The 13,378-nt window shown below is 55.1% G+C and overlaps 1 protein-coding gene across 1 annotated transcript in view; it reads left to right on the top strand.

Moving 5' to 3' along the window:
* The window catches only part of SPNS2 (sphingolipid transporter 2), a 31,017-nt gene that overhangs the window by 10,521 nt on the left and 7,118 nt on the right, over window positions 1-13,378 (top strand). Inside the window, exons 3-5 of the mRNA XM_004716191.3 lie at window positions 7,301-7,437; window positions 11,651-11,802; window positions 12,161-12,227. Of these exons, the coding sequence (XP_004716248.1) occupies window positions 7,301-7,437; window positions 11,651-11,802; window positions 12,161-12,227 (356 nt within the window). The remainder of the gene's footprint in view (window positions 1-7,300; window positions 7,438-11,650; window positions 11,803-12,160; window positions 12,228-13,378) is intronic.

Genomic DNA, 13,378 nt, shown 5'->3' with positions numbered 1-13,378 from the left:
TCTCCTCCAGATTGTTCATCCAGCCTATCTTATTTAGACAGACCTGCAGAGATAATAACATGCACAAAAACAAGACAGAGCAAATACAAGCAACAACATACAACAAAACAATAACCACAAGCCAATGACAAAAAAACAAAACAAAACACAAGAAAGAAAAGCTTGTTAGTCCAAGGACTGTTTGTTTTCCAGTCCAGTCTGTTGGGACACCAAACCCTGGCCCCAAAGTCCACCTTCGGCATTCTCTGGGGACCTCACTGCTCTGTTCCCTTGTTGTTCTGTTGCACCCCTTAGTGTTTTGCCTCGGTGTGGCGGGATCAGAGCAGTGAAGATCATTGAAGTGTACACTTAAAAGTGGTTAAAATGATAAAAATTTTGGTATATGTATTTTTCCACCCCCACCCCCACATTTTTTTACCCAGCACACAAGGAAGCCTGTCTTTGAGACAGAGCCAGCTGGCTCAGAAAAGGGACGGGTGGCTTCCGAAGATCTGTAGAGAATAGAGTCGGTGTAAAGGGACTTTACAATCCAGGCGGCTCCATTTCCAGAACTCTAAAGGAAAAAGTTGTATTCCACACTTCATGAGGAGAGAGGTGGTCGATGTTGAAAAGACCCGCATCTGAAATTCCCAAACTGAAAAATATCCTGATGAAACAGGAAAAGGTTTCATCAGTAGAGGAGTTTGTGAGGCTAGACCTAGCTGGAAGGAAAGCGGGTGAATTGGAAGGTGGATTCGGGGAAATCACAAAGGCAGCAGGCGGCTGGTGGGGGAGAGCATCCCAAGCAGAGGGAGGAGTGAGAACCCAGGTTGATGATGATGTTGCCTGTTTCTAGTGACCTGCTATCCCTCCGCTGGGCTAGACCATGAGAGAGAGTCAGGGGGAGGAGGCCGGACACAGGTGATGGCGGAGTGTGAAGGCTCAGCCGCCGGAATAAAGCACGTGGATTTTGTTTTGGACTGTGAGGAGCCAGAGGAAGTTTTGAAACCTGGCAAGAGCTTGTAAGAGGTGCACACCAGGATGTTCACTTGCGGACCAAGTGTGGGGAATTGATGGAGGAGGGGGAGGCTGGAAGGCAGCTCAAGGCTGGGCTTCAAGGGGTCACCATGAGGAAGTGCCAGGGTCGGGGCATAGTAGGGATGGAGGAAGAGCCAGCTCAGACCGAAACCAGACAGTGGCTGGGCATCTCGGGCGCTCTGCGTAGCCAGCCCAGCACCAGCCTTCTCCTTGGGCTTAGACCCTGTTCCGGAGGCAAGGCCGGTCAGCCCTCTGGGGCCTTATGCCTTGAAGTTCGAGAACAAGGGGTGGGGGCGGAGGCATGCACGAGTTTTATATCCTGAGCAGGGAATGAAGGACAAGGTTGTGGCCGCGCCCCCTCAAGGCTGCAGGCACCCATGTGCCGGCTTTGGCAGGCCCAGACGGTTTCCTGGGGTGGCCGGGCTGGAGCAGATCCCAGCCCGCCAACTGCAGGGATGGTGCGATTCAGCGTGAGCACCCTCCCTGCCCACAGGATGTGGGGGACGGCGGGCCCTCTCCAAATAACAGGCCAGCCGAGTCTGGACTTGGTAAAAATAGCCCTGCTTCAGCGGGGGCTGAGTGCAGGGCCCTCCCAGCTCCGGCCTCACCCACCCCACCCCGTTCCGGGACCACTGGGGGAGTTGAACAAGGCCCTCAAAGGGTGAGGGTCCCCAGTGTCCTCATGGAGGGGAAGGGCTCGGAGTCCTGCATAGAGGTTACTCTGAGCTTCGGGGTGCTAGACCCCCATTAGGGCCCTGATATGGGTGTGCCCAAGGGGAAGACCTTCAGCCAGCAGACAGCTTATGGGCAATGTAGGATTGCCTGAGAGGAGACTTTCGGGGGGCTTCTAGCCAGCCTTGCGAGGAGGGGCCATTACCCCCATCTCCTAGAGAAAGCAGTGGGCTTAGCAGTCAAGGTCACTGGTGGGCGAGGGTCCAGGAACTGGACTTTCCCACCCGGCTCCCCATGCCCTGGCGCCCTGCCTGCAGCTCTGTTGTCCCAAATCTGTGGGCTCAGCTCATGTGAGCCGAGCGAGGCCGCCTCTGTCCTCGTGTGGGAGGAAAGCAGCCCCTACTGAGCCCAGCGTGGGGAGGCCAGTTGTCCAGAAAGCTCTCCCCAAACAAACAAAGCCCATAGGAATGGGGTGATGGAAGCTTCCACCCTGGGGCCCTGGCCTGGTCTTGCTTTGCAACACAAGCTGCCTGCTGGCAGGCCAAGCCTCTGTGTGTTCCCTTCTGGGGCGCAGCTCACTGTTCCCAGCCTTCACCAGGAACCTTCTCCATCCTATTGCTCACTTGACTGTGCTCAGGCCCCTGCCTGGACACCACCAGGCGCCAGGCAGGGCCTCTTTGCTGTCTGCCCCAGTCGGAGAGGAAGCCTGACTGGTCCCTTATCCCAGACTCCCTGGCCCCTGGGAGGAGGGTACTGAGGTGCAGGCCATGGTCCACTATGCCCCTGTCTGACATGCTCTGTCATTGTGGGCCAGCTCCCCAATCCAGCCGAAAAAGGGGAACAGAGGTGTGAAGCTCAGGTGAGGCGAGGACATGGCATGCGGGTGCCACCCTTTCCGATCTGATGCGGTCAGGGTGGCCAAAATCTGACCACGTGCCTGGACTACTCCCTTCAGCCCTCTACAGACACCTCGGGTGTGAGAGTTTTTTTTCCCTCAAGTTCCCTTAAGAGGGGGAAAAAACCTGCTGTGACTCTCCATTGGCCACAGACTCAAATCCCCAACCTGGCCATGACCTTGAGGGCTTCCTTCACAGCCCAGTGCTTCTTCCATGACCTTCTTTTATTGGACCTTCTTTTATTGGAAGCCTAACCCTCGGGATCAGGCTGCACTGGTCCCCTCACGGCTGACCAACTGAAATGGGAACAGATCCACATTTTAAAATGTTTGAGGGACGTGGAACAGCAACGATGGGTTGAAGCCCACTGGGAGGCCTGGAAGAGGCGTAGTGAGCCCCTTCAGGATCCTGAGGTGAGAGACTGGGTTACTGCCAGGACTGGAGAGCAGCTCATGTTCAAAGCACCACGTCGGCCACCATCTTTGATCAGGGCACTGTTGTTTCCAACTCTGCTGGTCAAGAGATCCAGCTGCTGCCCTTTCTTCCCAAGAGGAGATTACATTTCCCCCAGGGCACTGACCCACTTTTCCCCACCTTCCGAGTATCCTGCTGGTTCACCTGTGAGTTTAGAAGCTCAGGCCAGTTCTACTTTTGCTTTGTCAGCCAGGAGTGAGGAGCCCTGGTGGCACAGGAGGCTACCCTCTGGTCTGCTAACTGTAAGGTCAACAGATCAAAACCACCAGCTACTTCTCAGCAGAAAGATGAAGCTTCCTACACTTGTAAAGAGTTGCAGTCTCGGAAAGCCACGGGGTCAGTCCTACCCTGACCTGTAGGGCCACTGAGTCAACGTGGAGTTGGTGGCAGTGAGTTTGGAACTTGAGCCACGAGTGAACTGGGGAGAACCTGTTCGTAGCCCTGTTCCTTGGTGTCCCCAACACATCCTGGGCTTTCTCTTACTTTGGGGGCATGCATTCGGTCCCTTCCCTTCCCAACCTGACAGCCAACAGTGAGTGTGGTTTAATGCCAAGGACTCTAAAATCAGACAAGTGGAGTTTAAATTAAACTCCAGCTCAGCCACGCACACACAGGCACATGGCATGACACCATCTCATTTAGCCTCGGTTTTCTGCTCTGTAACTTGAAGATAATGGTGAGTAGTCTCTGAGATCATCTGAGCCGATATCAAAGGGCTCATCTCTGGGCCTTGCTCCATGACTGATAACTGCAGCTATTACAGCCAATCAGCACTCTGCGTCATTAATCATTATGCATCATAGCTGGGAAGCTTTGTTATTTACTATGTTATCATCGTGGTGGACTCCTATGCATCCTTCAATGCCCTGCTTTGCTATCACTGCCTCCATGAAGCCTTCCTTAACTCTCCTGGCAGGATTTAGTATCCCCTGTTGGTTCCTCCCTACATTCTATCCCTTTAAATCGGGTAGCCTATGGGCAGGTGCCCACATTCTTGCTCTGGATCCTTTCTGCCCACCCCTCACCCAGCATGCATGGCACAGAGAGATTAAGTCTTCCTTCTCCCCTAACATCCTGGTGCGACCTAAATTTCTTCCCAGCCCATCTCCTGATTTGCTCTCAGGTAGGTGCTGGGCGGCGGGGCCAGCAGGAACCATTCTCTCTCTCTCTTTTTATCTACAGAGGAGGAAATAATTTCTACCTTGACTAATCTAAACAGTGGAGCCTGTTGATTGAGGCTGGCCCACCCTGGGCAGGGTGCGGTACTCAGCACCTTACATTCCTTACCTCATCCTGCACTCAGAGAAACCCAGGGGATGCTATTTTTATCTTCATTCTACAGACGAGGAAGTTGGCACACGGCGCTGGCCTGCATGTGTCAGCTCTAGAGAATCAATTGTTACATTTTCAGGAATTGTGTGAGCTGGTTGTTAAACGCCGGTCATTATTTAAAAACAAACAAACAAGTTAGGCTTGGTATGACACTGATGAACCATGTAACTATCCTCTGGTTACTCAGTATTTCCACCCTTAATTATTAAGATATTTATTTGTTTTACCTCGTGTATCATGTTTGATTTGTGCATGCTCAGTTTTTAAATGTCAGATTGTTCGGTACATGAAAGTTAAGATAGATGATGGATTGTTAAAAGATTTGTAAGAGCCTCCCAATAAAATGATTAATTAAAATCAACAAACATTAACGTAGATAACCCTTTAGAAACAGCAACAAGAGTAATGGTTCCCTGAAGGTACAGGAAGAGATGGGGGGGAGGGTTGATAGCCGATAGCATCGATGATTTTATAACTCCTGTCAAGGGGACTGAACAACAGAATTGAGAATTGTGTGTGAATAGATATGTTGGACTGTGTAACATATGTCAATAAAACTATTATTTAAAAAACAAAACAAAAAACCCCAAAATATCAATCAATAAAAAGTAAATTAAACAAGTTATAAAAAAATCACAAATGAACAAACGATGCTAAAAACGAAGGTTCCCAATTACTCTGAGGAGCCCTGGTGGTGTAGTGGTTATGCATTGGGTTGTGATCCACAAGGTCAGCAGTTCGAAACCACCAGTGACTCCGAGGAAGAAAGGTGAGGCTTTCTATTCCCTTAAAGAGTTACGGTCTTGGAAACTCACAGGGGCAGTTCTACCCTGTCCCGTGAGGTCCCTAGGAGTCAGCCCTGACTTGCTGGCAGTGAAGGAACGACTTGCTGGATGCTTTTGCTCCAGTTTCTGGTGACCTCTGCTCTTAAGGTGCCCCATCGATGGACGTGCTGGGCACAGGCCCTCCGACTGTCCTCAGTGACGTCGGCCACTAGCTTGAGGGCAGCAGTGGCCGGGGTCCTTACACCACAGCAATGGGCAAGCTCTACAGGTCAGGGAGCTCGCCTCCTCTTTCTAGAAATCCAGATGTTCAGCATTTCTTAGCATACCACTGTGGTTGAGGTGCAGAGAGATTGTAACCGCCCGGGATCACCCGGTAGGAAGGGACAGAGCTGACTTTGACCCCAGGCCATGTGTCCCAGGTGCCCAAGTCCTCTCACCTCTGCTCTCATTCTACGCAAGGTCCTCGGAGCTGGACTGAGCAGGTCACCCACCCTGCTCTCGCGGGGAGGGAGAAGACAGTCCAGTAGGAGACCTGCTCAGCCCTCTTCTCCCTGGTCTGCCTGCTTCCTCTCTTTCCCCACTCCCTGCCCTGTTCCTCCTCTCTCAGGCTTCTGTCCCTGGGGACTTGGGTCGGTGGTGAGCAGCTGAGGCCAGGCCTCATTCATCCTGGTGGTCAGAGGCCAGCCTCGTCTGCCCATCCCCGGCCTTTGTCTGGCCATCTGCCCGTCAGCTGTAGGACTGCCTTCTGGGGCCAGGGCTGGGGGTCTGCCTCTCTGTGTGACAGCCTGGGATCTCCCTGACCTTGCTCTGGGCCTCTTCATTCCACCTGGGACCCCGGTGGCCCCTCCCAGCTCTGAGAGTGGTGTCCTCACCAAGTTCTGCTGCTCTCTCTTTCGGGAAGAACAAAGCCAGGTCATGTCATGGGGCTGCTCAGCACCCTAGGGAAGCCAGGGCCCTCACAGTGAGCCGCTAGGGCTGGTCTCCCTTCCCTCCCTCTGCTCCACCCACTGTGCCCTCTTTGCTGCTCCTCAGACTGGCTAACCTTGACCCTGCCCCGGGGCCTTTGCACTTGCTGTATAGCCCCCATCTCTGCATGGTTCATCTCCTCTCCTCCAGGACTTCCCATATGCAAAGGTCCTCTCCTTGGACCATTCTATTTAAAATGGGAACATCAGCTTTCTTGCCCTCTCAGGCTTCCCAACTCCCCTTGCTCCTCCTTAGAACTTGGCACTATCTGACATGCTCTATTTTCCACTTAAAAAGACCGGTGTGTTCTTCTGGCTAGAAAAGGGCTGGGTTTTTTGTCTGTGTTACCCATCAGTGTACCCCAAGCACCTAGAATCGAGCCTGGCACACATAAATAACCCAAATATTTGCTGAATGAATGAGTGAATAAATGAGTGAGTGAATGTGGTATCTCTCGATGGTGAGAGAGCCTGTGAAGCCCCCTGGGAGTGAGGGTGACTGTGTGACCTGGCAGGTCTGCGACCCGGGCTCCAGGCCCAGATTAGCTGTGTGGTCCCAGGTAGGCTCTGGCCCTCTCTGTTTCTTCAAGGCAATGTGACCAAGCCGCGGAAACAGGCTCTGCAATCAGAGAGAGGGTGTTCACCCCCCCGTCTGTGGGACTGAGGACAAGCCACTCCCCTCTCTGAGCTTGTCTTGCCATCTCCCCATCCCCGCAGGGGGAGGACAGCCCCTGACCCGGAGGGAGGCTGCAGGCCCCGTCTGAGCAGCACAGTGTCTGACATGTGAAACGCATTAAGATCATAGATGCTTATTCTTCCTTTCTTGTTAACATTTTATTTTTACTGGGTCAACATGTAGATGACAATGCACTTGCCAATTGAGTCTCACCGATTCATCGATCATGTTGTGCAACATCCCTGGTTCCTCTTGACAAAAGGACCCAGAGGGCTCTCTCGGGACTGGGTGGGTGGTGGACCCGCTTGGCAGCGGATGGGCTCTTGGTGCCACCATCACCCAGAAAGGCCTCTCCCGCCTCCCCTGGGCTGCTTCCTCAGTCCTGGGCCCAGGCATTTGGCCTCATGCTGGCACGGGTGGGCACGGAGGCCTGACCCCGGGGAGCCTGCGCTGTGCGCCCGCAAGCCCTCCTCTCCCCCGCAGTGTTCATCTGCAGCTTCATGGTGGCTGCGCCCATCTTCGGTTACCTGGGCGACCGCTTCAACAGGAAGGTGATTCTCAGCTGTGGCATCTTCTTCTGGTCGGCAATCACCTTCTCCAGCTCCTTCATCCCCAAGCAGGTGAGGCTCGGCTTCCCACCTGCACCCACCCCACCCTCTGTGTGTCACAGTCCCTCTGTTGCCCAGTGGGTGGCTGGTCTAACTGGGGGTTCAGCCCCTGGGCCCTGAAAGTGCAGCAGGAGGAAGGCATCTGGGGTATAAACTAGCTGGAAGATCGGGCCTTTCTGGTGCTGGCCTGGCCTCAAGGACTTGACACCCAGGTTGGTCTCAGGAATCTGGGCCTCCCTTCCTCTGACGTGGGGACGGAGGCAGGAAGTAGCAGGACAACCCAGGAATGAGCTCTCTGGGTTCCAGTCTTAACTCTGCCTTCTCTTTGCTTTGTGACCCCAGAGAAGTGACTGCCCCTCTCTGGGCCTTACTCCGTTTGCTAGTTGGTCTGAGAACCACAGAACTCCTTGGGCCAAAGTTCCAGGTGGGGAAACATCCGTTCAACATACAGCTGTTTGTCCCCTGGCCTCCTGTCCGCAGGAGACTTGGAGAAAGTAACTTAACCTTCTCGGCCTCAGTTTCCTTATCTGTAAAGTGGGGACACTAACAATTCCCACCTTCAAAGGTTTATTGTGAGAAGTAAAACGGAGCTAATGATGGCCCAGACCCTGGAACACAGCAAGGGTTCAACCAGTCATTATCCCCACCCCCGCACCCCGTCTCTCTTTTTTTCCCTTCTTCAGGGAGATAAGTCGCCTCGTGAGGTAGTGAGTTTTCCATCACTGGGGGTGTTCAAACAGAGGCTGGAGAACCACGTGGGCTGTGGCAGTGGGAGAAGGAGAGACAGGGGGAGGGACAGGCTTTGTCCTTAAGGAGGGTTCCAGTCAGAGGGACCAAGAAGGGGCTCGGCTCCTGTGTGCTTGGGAACACCCAGGCTGGGCTGGGGAGACGCTGCAGGGAGCACTCAGGCTGCCACTCTCACTGCCTCCGTGGTGTGCAAAGGACTGAGGGCTCTCACTGAAGAGAGACTGGTCTCTTGAAACCCAGGGGCCAGGAGGGTTTCCTGGAGCCGGTGGTCTTTGAACTGGGCAGAAGGGACAGGGAGAAGCAGCCTTTTGGTGAGCGGACTCACAGACTAGAAGTCATGGCGGGGGTGGGGGTGGGGGGAGCGTGCTGGAGCCGTGAATGCTGGGCAGGGTGGAGGGCACTTTGTTGTGAGGGCTCAGCATGGACTTGGAGACTGACAAGGATTACAGGAGGCTGGAGGCAAAGGTAAAGAGCCCTGGTGGTTATGCACGGGGCTGCCAACCACCACCATGTTGGCAGTTTGAAACCACCTACTGCTCGAAGGAGAAAGGTGGGGCCTCCTACTCCCCTGCAGTTACAGCTTCCTTAAGTTACAGGGGCGGGTCCACCCTGACCTTCAGGGTCCCTGAGAGTCGGCATCGACTCGACTCGATGGCAGTGAGTTTGGTTTTTTGGTTGGGAGGCAGCGGTAGAAGTCAGCTGTGTGAGGGATACGTTTGCTTTAAGGAAAGTGCCAGGCAGAGCCTGGTGGCCACAGTAAAAAATGAGAGCTGTTCTAGAAAGTTCTAGGACCCCCTTTGAGCCTCCCTGCCCAGACCAAACCTCTGGTCACCTGATTTCTGGGGCCGCTTCTGGAAGATCATCCGGCAGAACACCCAGGAACACTGTGAAAACACAGCGATGGGGTGGGGGGTGGGGGCTTGCAAACCCCTCCCAGATACCCAACTGTGGTCATTGCAACAGCAGGCCGTGGAACAGAGCCCTCGGCTCTCGGGAGGTCAGAGTGTGAGGGAAGGCGAGCCTCAAATGGACGGTTTGGGGAGAACAGACCATCGTGTGGATGGAAAATCAAGTTTTGCCTGTAGGTCAAACCATACTGTAAACATAAATAAATCACATGCTGCAAAGTAAAATGTCAGATAGGTGACCATAAAATAAACAGAAAACCATATATGCGAATCTAGAACTGTAAGTCAATAAGGGGGGCAGGAAATAACCCGATTGAGTTATGGGCATGAGAGAAGGGCAGGCAGTTCTAGAAGACACCCAAGCGAGCAGTCAATGGAGTGAAGAGTCATTGCCTGGGCCTCTGGAGTAATCAGGGAAATGCAAATTAAAACAGCAATGAGCTACTGCTTCACACCCGTCAGATTGGCCACAATTAGAGAGGCTGATGACTCGGAGTGAGAGTAAAGCTGTGGAGGAGCAGGGACTGGGAAGCCTAAATCGGGAGCACCTCTGTGGACAGCAATCTGGCCGTGGCCTGGAAAACGCTGTGCGGGTGGACGGCCGCAGCCCAGCAGCCTGCTGGAGGGAGGGAGGGACAGACTCAGGAGCGGCACGCCCACCCGAGGGCGTGAAGCTGCTCCCGCAGCCAGTGTTGTGGCAGGAAAAGGTGACCCTTACGGAGAAGAGGGGGTGAATCCATTCTAGGAAATTCTGGGCTGCAAAAGAATGAACTAGATCTCGGTGCACCAGCAGAAATACGCTTCCAGACAGAAATCAGACAGAAGCCGGTGTGTGTTGGGGGTGGAGGAGGTGCCAGGGACAGTTGCTGTTTCTTTTTTTCCCTTTTTCACCCAAGTTTTCCACTGTGAACTAGGTGGAGGCTTACACAGAGACCAGTTTCCCATTCAGCAAGCCAGAAACCTTGTGTCTCCTGCTATTGATTGTAATGCCCACACTGGGCTGTACCATCACCCACGCCCACTTCCCCCCTGCGTCTCCCCTTTCCAGTTCACCCCTCTTTGAACCCTTCTGAACCTTGTCCTTGGGTCAGGGCTGCCCTTCCTAGCTCAAATGGTTGTTCGACCAGAGCACTGAGTCTCGGGGGTGAACCCATTTCCAGACCTGACAGGTGGCTCAGGCCAGTCTCCAAGGTTTTACCTGTCTGGCCAGTAAGCCTGTTTTGTTTTATTTCCCTTTCTGAGTGTTCTCCTCCACCCTATCCTGACTCTGGTTCATTTTCTACAAGCATGTGCACAGGACCCTAGAGTCTCCCAGGTGTGCATCCGTGTTTCAGTGAGGCGTCTGCACATGTTACATGCAAGCAGGGGCAACGAGAGATCCCGGCAGACGCATAGTGAGTGGGGCTAGGGATAAACAGGCACCCCCACCCCACCCCCACCCGCCGCCATATATACACACGCACACAGAGCAAGGAAGGCAGCAGAGCAGCCTGCTATTGTCCACCAGGGAGCGATGGAGGGGACCAATCCCACTCGCCCCCCTGTCCCCTGCCCACCCCTGGCTCTCTCTCATCAAAGGTGAAATGTGAGAGAGCAGGTTGGAGCAGCCCTTCCCAAGCAAAACAGGAGTTCCAGAAGCCCCTCAGGGAGTAACAACAGATCTGATGAGAGACCAAGAAAACCGTGCGAATGAGGCCGGAGCGACTGCCCTTGAACGCAGTAGAAAGAAAGACCCAATTATTCACGGCACTTGCTGTAAAAGGTCAAGACCAACCACCTCAGGGGAAAGGAGGCAGACTCCTGCTGGGGGGAGAGCTGCAGGGTGGGCAGCCCTGCCGATGGGGAGCGTGAGCCTGGGCTGAGGTGCATGCCCAGCACCAGGGATGTCGGGAGACCCAGGGACGGAAGGAAAGAGCAGAGCAGGAAGACGCAGGGCAGAACTGGTTGTGGGCGACGCTGGCCGGATGGGCAGTCAGGGTGGGGCCGGGGAAAGATGGCCAGGCTCTGTTCTCAGGCCCTGGGCAACTGGGGGCGTGGGGTAAGAGGGGTCCACATCAAAGGGACAGTACTACTTGCAGCTGGCACAGCCCCACCCTTCCCAGCTGAGCTGGGGCTTTGCCCTTTGATGTCTGCAGGGGGGAGGGGCTGCTGAGCCCACTGGGCTGCCCTGCCCACTCCCCACTCCCATTGGGCCCGCATGCTGCCAGGGTCAGGCCAGCACCCATCTGGGGAAGGGGATCACCGGGTGGAGGCTGACTTGAGGTCCCTGAGGTGGCGTCTCTACTTCCCCAGAGTTTATGGGGACAGAAGGCTCTGTCTGGGCCATATCTATAGTTCTCAGTCTGAGAAAACCCGGTCCCATCCTGACACAGCCAAACAGGCCCACCGCCAGAAGAGGAGACAGAAGTCCACAGTGGTCTGGGGGTGCAGACATGCGGAAGGAGGGGCTGGAAGCCATATTTTCCCCCTTGTTTGTCCCTGGAGCCTGGGGCCATGGAGCACAGACAGGGAGTGGAATGGAAGAGCTGAGTGGCCCCCCCCAGCATCTCCTCCCCTCCCCTCCTCCGCAGTACTTCTGGCTGCTGGTCCTGTCTCGAGGGCTGGTGGGCATCGGCGAGGCCAGTTACTCCACCATAGCGCCCACCATCATCGGTGACCTCTTCACCAAGAATACCCGCACACTCATGCTCTCCATCTTCTACTTTGCCATCCCGCTGGGCAGGTGAGACCGGAGACTCCAGGGGTCCCCTAGGACTTTACCAGTGGGACAGGTAGCGCCCCCCCACCTTAGTTAATTCAACATGAAGTGGCCAACCTTGGGGACAGACCAGAACCACCCCCCAAGTGGCAGTGAGGAAAATGACCAAGGCCCCACTTGGCGCTGGCCTACCCACTTTTCATGACCGAGAGCAGCCTGGGGTCCCGGGCAACATCAGTGGGGAGGGATGTGTGTGGCCAGCGGCTGGAGGGTGAGAGTGGGTGGCCTGTCTTGGGGAGTTGTAAGCGTTAGCTACCCCCATCCCCACCCACCCAGCAACTCTTGTCTCTACTAACCTGGTGGTGCCCTGTCTCCCCTGCAGTGGCCTGGGCTACATCACTGGCTCCAGTGTGAAGCAGGCGGCTGGAGACTGGCATTGGGCCTTGCGGGTAATGCCCAGGTCTCCTCCCACACAGGACCCCTGATCAACCCTCACCTAGGGCCCCCACCCGACGCATCCCAGAGATTCAAGGTCACAGCTCAGGCTAGGATACAGACCAGGCCTCCCCGCTCCCTGCCTGGGTCCTTCTAGAGTGGGCTAGGCTGAAAGTCAGGGAGCTCAGGTATGAGAGGAGCAGCCCCACCCTGCTCCCTGGAGCATCCGCCTCCTGGGGGCTAGCACCTCCCTGCCTGGGAGGCCCCGGTTGAGTGACAGAGGACTCCCATGTCAGGAAATTCCAGCGCTACAGTGACATTTCCTGCTTCGAATCCTGGCACTGGCTCACCACCAGTGACACTGGGGCCAGACCCTGAGTAGGACTACTCCCCACCCCCCCAGCCCCCACCTCCAGGGTCTGGAGCCACTTCCTGCCCTTTGGGAGGGTTGAGGCAAGTTGGTCAAGGCCCCAGGACAGTGCAATCGGAGGAAACAGAGATCCCCCTTCTCGCAGAGGAGCGGAAGCTGAAGACAAAGTGTTTTTTCCTCAAAAGCAGGAAGGAAGCAGCCTGCGTGGAATTTCTTGATGGGGTGGGAGGGGGTGGCCTGGAGAGGAACTCCCTAGCCCAGGGGCCCCACGCCTGCTGGGGTTGGGGGGGAGGCAGGAGCAGTTTCCTCTGTTCCCGTGGCCTGGTGGAAGGTTGGTGGATTAGAGCCCAGGCTGCCATGAGCTTCTCTGCCCATCCTGAGAGAGGCCTGGGGCCATGGAGAGTCTGTCCTTGACCCTGGACTGGAGCCAGAGAAGACCCAAAGTGGCCCCTCTCAAGCAATGGCCTCGATGGTCTAATAGCTGGAAGCCTCATGTCCAGCCAGGCCTTACCCAGTGCCCCACAGGATGAAGAGTTGCCCTGCCCCTGGGAACTCTCCCTCCTCTCCCAAGGTTCTCATTTCATTTGTCTGTGAATGCACCACATCCATCCATCCGTCCATCCATCCATCCACCCACCCATCCATCCATCCATCCATCTATTCATCCATCCATCCACCCATGCATCCACTTATCCATCCACCCATCCATTCATCCACCCACCCATCTATCCTCCATCCACCCATGCATCCATGCATCTTTCCATCCATTCATCCATCCTCCATCCATGCATCCAT

Source organism: Echinops telfairi, unplaced genomic scaffold (assembly GCF_000313985.2).
Source record: "Echinops telfairi isolate 266 unplaced genomic scaffold, ASM31398v2 ScPeMD7_2010;HRSCAF=2546, whole genome shotgun sequence".
In the NCBI taxonomy this organism is placed as follows: Eukaryota; Metazoa; Chordata; class Mammalia; order Afrosoricida; family Tenrecidae; genus Echinops; species Echinops telfairi.
Note: the sequence above shows the minus strand (reverse complement) of the source record. Positions and strands in the feature narration are given on the sequence as shown.